The sequence below is a fragment of the Artemia franciscana genome, chromosome 12 (assembly GCF_032884065.1).
Source record: "Artemia franciscana chromosome 12, ASM3288406v1, whole genome shotgun sequence".
In the NCBI taxonomy this organism is placed as follows: Eukaryota; Metazoa; Arthropoda; class Branchiopoda; order Anostraca; family Artemiidae; genus Artemia; species Artemia franciscana.
In genome coordinates, this window is record NC_088874.1 from 32,824,355 (window position 1) to 32,836,439 (window position 12,085).

The following is a 12,085-nucleotide window of genomic DNA, read 5'->3' on the forward strand; positions in this document are numbered from 1 at the left end:
TGTGAGATGAACAGAACTACTGAATTGGTTGCTTCTTATTTATCTTGAATCTGATCAGATTTCTTTCAGTAAATCTTTTGATTCTAGGAGTTGAAATAAATGTGTGCAGGTACAGTCAGCTAGACTCTTAGCTGATAGTGACATTTTGCGGTGTTTGGTGCACTTTAACAGTTTACATTGCAGGGTATACTGTGCAGACATCAGCATATTTACATTCAAATAGACAATGGTCAAGCACCAATCTGTCTACTTTTCACTTTTTTCTTCTTCTTATTTTATTTTTCTTCTTCTTCTTTTATTCTCCCAAACACTAGCGGGTCACTGGATAGTCGTGGAGAGACGCTAAAAAACCCATTCGAAAAATTACGTTTACACATAGTTCCCTTTCTTTAAATTGAGATCAATAGTCCCAGTTTAAAGTGTTTTTTTCCAATTCCCGCCATGCTGCTTATCTATTTTCTTTCAGTAAATCTTTTGATTTTAGGAGTTGAAATAAATGTGTGCAGGTATAGTCAGCTAGACTCTTAGCTGATAGTGACATTTTGCGGTGTTTGATGCACTTTAACAGTTTACATTGCAGGGTATACTGTGCAGACATCAGCATATTTACATTCAAATAGACAATGGTCAAGCACCAATCTGTCTACTTTTCACTTTTTTCTTCTTCTTCTTTTATTCTCCCAAAAACTAGCGGGTCACTGGAAAGTCGTAGAGAAACGCTAAAAAGCCCATTCAAAAAATTACGTTTACACTTAGTTCCCTTTTTTAAATTGAGATCAATAGTCCCAGTTTAAAGTGTTTTTTTTTCCAATTCCCGCCGTGCTGCTTACCAGACTTACCAGACTTGTCATTCTTTTTGGTAACTGAACAGAAAGCAGAAACAGGTCACTTGTTACTGACCTGTTTCTATTCTCTTTGTGTTTTATCTGTCTTATTTTATCTTAAACAGAAACAGTACCGAGGCTTAACTGGTAGCCCCAAAAAACAGCCCATAAGAAATGCGATAAGATAGTGCTGGTGAAATGGCAGCCCGTGAATAACAGACACAATACCTTAGCTTATTTGAAAACTCAAAATACAACCCCAACTTACCCTCCTCCATCATAATGTCCTCTGTGCCTAAATCTTCTAGGATCCTCGTATCTCCCAATTTCTACCAATCCTGTAGTCGGTTTGAAGTCATAATCCTCATAAGGGTTTGGAGGGGGAGGGGGAGGTCGACGTAATCGATCTCGGTCTTCTTCTTCCTCTTCCTCTTCTTGAATAATCACTCTGAAAAAAGTAAATAATAAAGTTACTTTAAAAATAACATAATAAAGGAAATCTTCTAGCAAGACTACCAATTTTTACATTCACTTTCTGTTTAATCGCATTATAGCCCAACCTGTTCCCTAATGACTTGATATAGCCCAATATCAAACATTAGGTTTGCTCATCTTATTGTTTTACATTCTTTTTCGCGCTTTTTTAGGTAATAGTGCAGTTAATATCTCCTTCTGATTGACAAAATTTACTTTTTTAAATTACAAGAATCTTTTTCAGTTTAGCTGCATCCCAGCCCCCTCTAACCCCACACCCCTATTGCTTAAGTAGGGCCTAGGCTAACCAGCACGGCTAGGTCGGGTCTAGGATAGATTTCGTGATTTTTTTGGTTCGAGTTATTTTTTTTCTTATTTCTGATAAACAATCGGTTCACAATTCAAAATAATGACAATTTAAAAAAAGGGTACAAAATCAGCAACATTTAGCAACAAAAAAAGCTGCATAATCAGCAACATATCCAGGCGTCAGTGCAAACAGGCCAGGATTCACCAACAGGCTCAGGCCTAGGGCCGCAAAAAATCATCACTGAGCAAGTTTTGTATTAACAAAAACTGGACTGATGTGATTTACCATTAAAATGTCATGTGCACTCCCCGCCGAGCAAATTCACACCTTAGAAATCACGAAGCCTGCAAGTGAACTATAAAGTTTTAATCCCAGCAATCTTGGGTCTATGATTGTGGATGAATTCTTACATTTGAAATCTTTCTTAGTACAAAATACTGATGAAGGAAAAAAAACACGACTCTAACTGACGTTAGCAAGGTTTTACGTCATTCTGATACAATTGACATCTATTCAAGCATCGACATTGCCTTAAGGATGGTTCTTAGCGTGTCTGCCACAAACCACGCAGAAGAAAGATCCTCCTCCACCCTTCGTCGGTTGAAAAACTACTTAAGATCTTCAATCAGCCACGACTGATTGACATCATTACCCCGTGTCACTATTGAGGGAAGTCTAACTCAAGAGATGTCGTACAATAACATCATAGACACCTTCGTACGAAAAAAAAAGCACAAAGCGATACTTTATCAATTGGCTTTGAAGACAAGTAGTCCTACTTATAAAATAATATATAATGCGTACATGTATTTATGTGTTGCAATGTACAAATGGAACTCATTTCCAATACCTTGTTGGTTTACTTAATTTACTTATTATCCCCAACGTAAAATATTTGATTCTCAAATTGTTATCATAAATGATGTTGTTTTGCAACAAAATGAAAATTGTCATCATAAAGATTATTTTCTGAAGAAAATTCGATCCTTCCTGCTATGTTATGAATACGAAGTACGAAAAACGCTTGAGTCTAAAAACGTCAAAGCTTTAAGTCCGGCCCTGAGTGCAAGGGGATTAGGATGCTGTTGAATCTACAGCAACTCTGAAAATCAAATAAATATAAATTGCCTGAGCGTAATGAAAGTAAGAACTTTGCTGTTATAGTGTTTAGTTCAGAAGAGAGGACAAGCTCTGTTTCTTTCTTCTTTTTTTTTATCAAGAGACAAGAAATAATTTATACTATTGAAGCCTATTTTCATGCTATTTTTTTGGAAATTACGCAAGAAAGAGAGGGAAGGCTGTTGTATATATATAAATATATAAAAATATAAATATAAATGTATAGCGACCCGGCTCAATAGTAACCGAAACTTTAAAAACCGGAATTTTGATAGCAATTGATATACCAAAAGAAATGCTTTTTATGCTGATTTCAAATATATAAGTTTCATTAAGTTTAGCCTTACCCATCAAAGGATATGAGCATGAGAAAATTTTCCTGATTTTCGAAAAAAGGGGAAAACATCCTCTAAAGTCAAGTGATCTTAATACAAATCACACAATCAGATTCAGTGTATCAGAGAACCCTACTGTGTAGGTTTCAAGCTCCTATCTGCAAAAATGTGGAATTTTGTATTTTTTGTCAGAAGAAAGATTAGCGATGCGTATTTATTTGTTTGTTTTTTTCCACAAGGGATGATCGTATCGACCCAGTGGTCCTAGAATATTGAAAGAGGGCTCATTCAAACGGAAATTCAAGGTTCCAGTGCCCTTTTTTAGTGACAAAAAAATTGGAGGGCAGCTAGACCCCCTAGTTTACCCCTTTTTTCCCAAAATCGCCAGATCAAAATTTTGAGATAACTATTTTGTCAATCATAGATGGTAGGCCCAGTAATTATGCCTTTGAGTATAACATGACCTCCCCCGCCACAGGCCTCAGGGGAAAGGCCTTTGGGTTATAAAATTTGCCCATTGTTTACACATAGTATTAGTTATTGGAATGCATGCATACATTTTCGGACGGGGGGGGGGGGACAAAATTTCTGCTGAGGGGTTTTCAGAGGAGGAATTTTCCATGGAGAGGGAAGTTTCCAGGGAGAAAACGTAGCGGGAATTTGCCAGAATTCTTATACACAATTCTTTTATATGTCTTGCTTTCTCTTTTCCGTCTCAATTTTAAACGCGGAGTGGTTAAGAGTGATTACCTGGGGTAAATTTTCACAGGGATTGATTGAATCCGTGGGTAGGGGGTTTCACCGTGGAGGTGGGGCCAGATTTCCTGGTATTATTTAAAAAACGATAAGAAAAATTAAATTAAGAAAACAAGTTTTTCAATTGAAAGCAAGGAGCAACATTAAAACTTAAAGCGAACAGAAATTATTAAGCATATGAAGGGGGTTGCCCCCTCCTCAACACCTCGCTCTTTAAGCTAAAGTTTGAATTTTGTCCCAACTCTTTAAGAATGACTCCTTAAACACAAGGGACGTTCAATTAGAACAATAAGACGCTTTTTTAAAAGTACTAAACAACTTTAGCGTAAAGAACGAGGTGTTGAGGAGGGGCTAACTCCCTTCAAATACGTAATAATTTCTGTTCGTTTTAAGTTTTAATGTTGCTCCTTACTTTCAGTTGAAAAAAAAACTTTTTTTTTTTATTTAATACCACCTATAAACAAAAGGTCAAGAGCAAAACAAGCAACAAAGAACAATATATGTTTTCAAAAGATTTTGACTTGATTGACTGTAAAATCCTGATTCGCCTGAAGATAAAAAATCTTTTCACTTTTAAAGTAGCTTTTTGAAATCACTGAAATATTGCAAGGAACAAAAAGCAATCTCACCAAATTAAAAATCGAACTTTAAATCGAGAATAATACACTGCAATAATGATAAATGAATTGGAAGCTGAAACTTCAAATCAGAATAATTTACTACAATCATCATTAATAAATTGGAAGTATAAACTTCAGATCAGAAAAATTTAGTACAATCATGGTAAATAAATTGGAAGTTGAAACTTCAGTTCAGAAGACTTACTACAATCATGAATATTCATCTTAATTCATTCGCGATGATAATTTCTATTTTTAGTGAAAATTCAATTAAACTTCAGATTAAGAAGTAAATTAAATTTTTAGTGAAAAGACCTCTGTATAGGGGGTTTGCAGTTTTTGTAAGTAGCGGCACCTTATTTAAAAAAAAGGTTAAAATCAGCAAAAAATGAGCAAAATACATATCACCAAACAGCTTAAGAAGGTGTAGCTTTCTTGAACGCGTAATCCTCTTTGGGAATCAACTAAATGTTAATGTTTAAATTTTTATGAATGAAAACCTTAGTCAAATTTATTTAATTAGTTTTGCTTACCCATTTTCACGATTCAAAGTGGCAACACTGACCAAAATGTAATGCTGCCCTTAAAACTTCATAATTGTGAAACACCTAAAGAAAAACTTTGAAGTACCAGGGTCAGTGAAAATCAAATCTGACTGTTTGAACTGGATATTGGAAGCTTTTGTATGCAGTTGTTTGGTTTTTGGTGGCAAAAGGCGCAAAATTTAAAAGACAAAATAAGCGTGGATAAAGAATCAGCACAAAAATAAGCTAGAAAAACGTGGCACCAAAAGGCATAAGGAGGTGTAGTTGTCTTTGAGATGCAACTGATTGTTATTGCTTGGGTTTTCACAAATGAAAACTTTTGTCAAATTCAACTAATTATTTTTGCTTTTAATACGATGGTTCAACATGGCAATACTGATGAAAATGTGGCACTGTCTAAAAAAACGCTACCTGAGATACCGCGACTTACGAAGCCCCTTATTTACCTTTCTAATAGTTTGTTTTTGGTTATCTATCAAGTACCTTACGAGATATATATTTGTTTTTGGTTATCTCTCAAGTACCTTAGGAGATATATATTTGGCTTTGTTTCATGAACCCATGCCACATATTTATACATCGTTGGAAAATTTTTGTAAAGGTAATATTATTGTATATTTAGAGCGTCGTATTCAACGACAAATATTGGGCTTCTTGGTCTTTTCGTCAAGTGCCTCTTTACTTTCATAAAAGATCTCCTTAACTAGAAACTAGTTTTAAATTCATTTTGCTTATGCCCAGAAGACCAACTTTCAAAATCCCCAATATCGTTCCCCTAAAGATATATAACTTCATTTAAGGAAGGCAACCCCTTGCTGAACTAAGATTTACCGTGTCAGACAAGAAAAATAGTTCTAAATTTCCAAAATAAATTTTTTCATCGGTTTTTGTGGGGTCTAACTTCTAATAATAAAAGTGACTGGAGTTTCAAACCGCCTGAGGCCGACACAGCGGCGCTCGCTCTTTCTTCATCACAATTTATTCAAAGCTTCCCTTGCAACACCCTATCAAGAACCTCCGATGTCCTTTAAATCCTCCCTTACGACTTGTCCCGCTATTCTAGGACGACCTGCTAATGATTTACAAACGTTTTTCGGCAAGGTAAGTTTCTAGATTAATCAATTTTTACAGAGATTAGCTGTTGAATAGTAATCAGTATTGTCTTCAAATAATAAAAACGATGCATTAAAAGTTATAATTACTGAAATAAAAGTAAATTCCAATAATAGTTCCAGGGTTGGTACTCTTTTACAAGATGTAATAAAGGCTTTTGACACAGTTGATCATAAAATTTGAGATAGATGAAAACCATGGTAAAGCTCTAAGTATTATAAAGAGCTTTCTTAGCATCCGGTAACAGTTTGTGAAAATAAATTCCATACAATCCGGACTTCTTCATGTGGTTTGCGCAGTTCCTAAGGGATCTATTCAAGGCTTGATTTCTTTCCTGTTGTTTATCAATGACACGCTTCATTGTAGTCCATATTACTGTGCCAGGGCTAATGCCATGACTAAAATCACCGGAATAAGACAGTAGCATTGTTCACCGATGATACTGTAAGTATCAGTACTACGTAGACAAAAGAGTTGTCTGAGAAACTGATGAAGCATGCAGTTGATATCTTGGACGAGATTGAGCAGGCTCAAAATTACCATTTATGAAAGAATAAAAAAATATCTCAAGAGCCAAGTAAGACACAAGCTATGAATATAGACCAATCAAATGAAATGTAATGAATCTAAAGGAATGGACTGTTTCAAGGGAGATCGGAGGATCACCTTAAAAAATATACCATAATAACAGGCGAATTACATCAAAAATGTACAAAATTACTGAATGGTTGTAAAAATATCAAAATTTTAGGTTTGGAGGACAAGGACTTGAAAGCACTCCTTTACTTAATTGTTTTGATGTCAATCAAAGTCAATCAATCAGGACTCAAGTGTCAATCAATCTGACGCAACTAGGATTTCTAGTCGAGACAGAGTGTTTTCTTCGTGAGCAGAGTGTATTCACAAAGGAAATATCACAATGTAATTTTTTACCAAGGTTAGGAGCTTAGTAACATAAGGTCTTTGGTCACGACATAGTCACGAACTTGGTCACAAGTTCAATTAATTACTACGGTAAGACAATGAATTTATCAAAAAAGTCTAGAATACAAAAATCTTTTAGATGTTTGTGTTCTAAAAACCTGTTTTAACTAAACAGGATTAATTTTTTGAAGGGTTGGATAGTAAAATTGTATCATTTATAGTGGATATAAGAGGCCACGATCTTGAAAGATTTGCAAATTTCTCATTATTTTCTTCGGCTTGTTTCTTCAGATATTTGTATTTAGGGATTTTTGTATTCTACCTCCCCTCTCCCCGAAATGTTTGTCCGATGCACAAAAACGTAACAAAAATGAAATTAAACACATTTTGATGTCTTAAAAAAAATTTGTACCCTCCCCCTAAAAAAAAAAAAAAAATTCTGGATATGACCCGGTACAGGATATAGTTTTTTAAACATTACCTTAAACATTTTCTAAGTTTACCTTAAATCGTCAAAATCATTTCTGGGGGGTGATGGAACTCGTGCATAATAATCAGCTTCTTTTTCCAATTCCAAGTCCCCCAATCCAAGATTGAATTTCTTTTCTTCAAATTCTTCATCCGTTTCTCTCCTAATATGAGCTTTTTTTAATCTCTCTTTTGCCTCTCGCATCGCCTTTTCCCATGGTGACTCTTCAACCGGAATTACAGGGGGTGGTGGTGGCATTGCGTCTTCCCAAACTGGTGCCATTTCAGACAAAGGTTTTGAGCCAGGTACAGCAACAGGTTTAACTGTTGTCGAAAACATACTATAATTACCTTTATCAGAAACACCAGGATGTAGAAACCTGTAAAAAGCGACAATTTCATCAACAACCCACAGCAAAAAGAGAGGATTAGTATAAAAATAGCAGGGAAAAAATGAATTTTAGTAGGGGGAGGGGGCAGACACTTTCTCCAGCGTTTGTTTTATATATGAGTAAGTGAAGCTCAGTGTCTAAAGAAAAATTAAAAAAAATCGAAAAATCGAAAAATTAAAAAAATCGAAAAATATCAAGGGAACAATTATGCATTTCATGTAAATAGTTTATGAAAGATCGTCGCAGGAGGAAATTCCGTCTCATCAGATATACTCATGGGGGGAGAGGAGATGTCAATGACCTTTGCTTGGGGCAAAGAGTTGTCCCTTTCTTAGCTCCCTAGGTATATTTCCTAGCATTTCAAGTTCCCTTTGCTAGGTATATTTTAAATATGTAATGTTCGTTTTAGGACTTTACTGATAAGCTTAATGGAAAAAATTAGTAAAAGTTTCCAGAAATGTATACGCACATTTACACCAAAAATCTAGCAATTTGCACAAATTCTTACGATATAATTCTTTTATCTAATCTTTATTAAGACACATCTATACTCAAGTATTTCACAAGCCAAACAATGCAATTCCAAAGGATATTAACATACCTTAATATAAGACGAGGGAAAAATCCCCTTCCACAGATTGGTGCAATAAATACCTAATTCAGAACACTTGAAAAGCTTAAAATACCCATTTACTTTCATACCCCCCACACATAAAAAATGATGTGTCCTCCCTCTGACAAGGATTAAACCTCTCTGTATATAGGTTTATAAATAAAAGTCAGCATGCCCGTTTGAAGAGAAATACAGCCTACCCGAAGACCTCCTCCCAAGAGAACTTCAAAACTGGGACATAAGAACACACCCTTTTTTGTTTTGGACACTCCTCTCCCATTAAGCAAAATTTTTTGCTACATTGTCAATTGCTTATTCTATAACAAACCTCGGGTCAGAAAGACCTTCTTGGATGACATGTGAGCCGAAGATATTTGTTTTTACCTCCCCCCCCCTCCCTTGGGCTCATATGTGTACAGATCAATGATAGTCAGGTAATTTCATTTCAAATAGCATTGTCAATTGCTTATTTTATGACAAACTTAGGGTCAGAAAGACCTTTTTGGATCACATGTCAGCAGAAGAAAAACAAAATCAAACAATGATTTTTTTGCACGTAAGTAATGCAATTTGGAATTATTATTTTACAATTACCGAAGTTTAAGTAGGCAATAGACACTTGTTACAAATTACTGACATGATAGGCTATAGTAAACCTATTTTAAAAAAGCTAAGACCAGAACACGACAAATAGCCCTTTTGGATAATATACATATCAGATTTATAAACAGTCCTCGAATTCATATAGGGTTTACAAGCCAGTCTTGATTATAGTTCTTATAACAAATGGAAAAGATAAACAATAGAAACAGAGGTGTGTAAAAATACAATTTTGGTAGGAATAGAATCCAAGTGACAACCCTGGTTCCACTAGCCTTTTGTTTTATACGAATGCGAATAGGTTTTAACTGCGCTCAAACATAAGAAAATTTCAACATTCCCTTTAACAATAACAAGGGTTTTTGATGTTGAAATTACAGTAGGGCAATTACAGATAGCAGGGGAGGGGGAGTGAGCTTTTTCTGGTACGTCCCCCCCTTCCAAGATGTATACAAATAATCAAGATATTAATAAAATAATGTCTTATATTATGCATACATATCAGATATTTTTTGCATTTTCTGCAAGATAATTGCATTTCTAGCATTTAACCTACTTTTAATGTATCTTCGATAAAGCTTTGTTAGTTACATTAACATAACTTCTTTTATTATTTCTTCTATTATAATAATTTCTTATTTTTTACAATAAAAACTAAGATACAGGTATATTTTAATTAAAAATTTAGCTGGTATTTTGGACAAAAGAAATGAATAATCAAGATATAGGAATTCTCCAACAATTTCTTATATTATCCACAAATATCACATATTTCGTGTGTTTTCTGTAGGCTTGGATGAACCTGCTTGTAATGTAGCTTCCTTATATTCTTGAATTAAAATCGAAGAGATGTAGGCAATGGCTAATTATAGAAAAAGTCGCAATGCTAATTATAATATAATACAATATAATATAGTATAGGCAATGGCTAATTATAGACAAAGTCGAGACAGATAGTCCGATTGAGTGAGAGACAAATCTGGCATTAACCCCCTTATTAGGATTGTATAAAAATTATGTAAGTTCATTTGTTACTAGATAAGTGTATCTATTATCGGTCCATGCATCATTCCTAGGGCAGAAAAATTAAGGTCATAGAACTAAGATAGTCAAGTTGTATGAACAGCCTTTTTTTTAGAGAAAAACCATGTTTAAAAGAATATAAGAACAAAGTACTAGCCTGCAGTTAATGCCCCAGGTGCACTGCCCTTTTGTAAAAAACTTGCACAAAGCCCGTGGCTCCATTCGTGCCGTTTTCCCAAAGTCGTCATCATCTGTAACTTCTCCTTCTTCTAATTCCTCTTTTTCCACCTCTTCTCCTTCTTCTTTATCAGATCCCTCCCCTTCACTGGCTTCCCCACTCTCAGACGGCTCTTTTTCCTCTGCTTCAAAATCAAGCTGCTCCTGGTCCTTAAAAACAAAAAATACAATTGGAAAAGTCATATAGACCACGTAGGTATACACCTAGACATAGACATAAACTCAGACAGAGATATAGACATAGCCACAGACATAGATATAGACATTGATACAGACATGGACATAGGCACAGATACAAACATAGACACAGATATATACATAGACGTAGAAATAGACATAAACATAGAAATAGCCATAGTAGAGACATAGACATATACATATTAATATTAGGTACTATGTCAATATTAAACTTAATTAACAACTTAAAGCTTAAAATTAAAGCCATAATTTAAAAAAATATATATAAAAACACACTTGGAAAAGTTAAATATTTAACATATATATTAAAAACGTTTACAGCTTAATATTAAAACCAAAACTTAAAAAGAGAAAATAAAAAGGATATGTCAGGGCATTAGTGAATAAGGTAAAATAATACCGAACTGGATCTTACAGTCCCTGTCGGTGGTGATGATCTTCGTTTTATGGCCTTTTAGCCAGGAAGTGCATTGGGGGGGGGACTAGCTATTTTGCTTTCACATACCATTCCTGTTTGCATTCCCCAGATTTCTCCAGGTACCCGTTTAGAGCTGGGTTGACTCTGGCTGAGCTTACAGAGTCACACTACTGACACCTGTTCCAAATCAAATAACCAGCAACACCAGGACTCGAACCCCTGTCCTCAGGGACAAACGATTTCAGGTCTAGTGCGTCAACCACTCAGCTAGGATGAAAAAGCGCAATGAATTCAACCAAATTTCTGAATTCCCTGCGACACGCGGGATTGAACCTGTAACCCTTTAAGCCTGACCATCTACCAAAAGAAGGTCTTTTGAGCCCGATTAGTGGCAAAGCATAATCAAATATCTCATCTGAATCTTCAAATTGCAAATAATATGGTTGAAAATCCATCAAACTTTGTGCTAGTGGCATTATAAAAGCCACTAGAGGCAAACTTTCGTTCATTTTAATAGATTTCCATATTTATTCTAAACTCTCTCTAAATTGTGAATGTTACGTTTGCAAACCAGTTCAGAATAACTAACAAATGAAGAATATAATGGCAGAAACAAAAAAGGAAAATAATAAGGGAAATATAATATAGGGAAAAATATATAATATAAGGGAAAAAACCAAAAAAAAACATTAAATTTACTTTTTAAGATTTATATTTATATTGTGCTGGCTAAGATTCCAGGTACATACCTTCCTGGTCTTGCGCATGTTTCTTATCTTGCGTAAGCAGACGACTTGCTTCTGCTTAGCTGTTCCAAAAAGGGTCTTTCCCAAATGGTCTCTATAGTTTCTGATGCTTTCTCTGATATTGGTCTTTCACTTAATATAGATAAATATGAGTTTCTTCCCTATACTGTACTACTTCAACTCCTCTTCACTGTAATAACTTCACTATCCCTCTTGTTGATAGTATTCGTTGGCTTGGTATCTCTATTACTAGCGATCTTTCAAGCTTATGTCAGCAATATAAGTAATATAAGTCAGCGTTCTGATATAAGTAAAAAGATCCAGATTGCCTAATCCATCCTTCATCTTTCATCCTTCATAAAAGATCCAT

The 12,085-nt window shown here is 34.8% G+C and overlaps 1 protein-coding gene across 1 annotated transcript in view; it reads right to left on the reverse strand.

Moving 5' to 3' along the window:
• The window catches only part of LOC136034010 (zinc finger CCCH domain-containing protein 18-like), a 55,730-nt gene that overhangs the window by 26,620 nt on the left and 17,025 nt on the right, over positions 1 to 12,085 (reverse strand). Inside the window, exons 3-5 of the mRNA XM_065715057.1 lie at positions 10,274 to 10,503; positions 7,524 to 7,868; positions 1,093 to 1,272 (exon numbers count right to left, since the gene is read on the reverse strand). Of these exons, the coding sequence (XP_065571129.1) occupies positions 1,093 to 1,272; positions 7,524 to 7,868; positions 10,274 to 10,503 (755 nt within the window). The remainder of the gene's footprint in view (positions 1 to 1,092; positions 1,273 to 7,523; positions 7,869 to 10,273; positions 10,504 to 12,085) is intronic.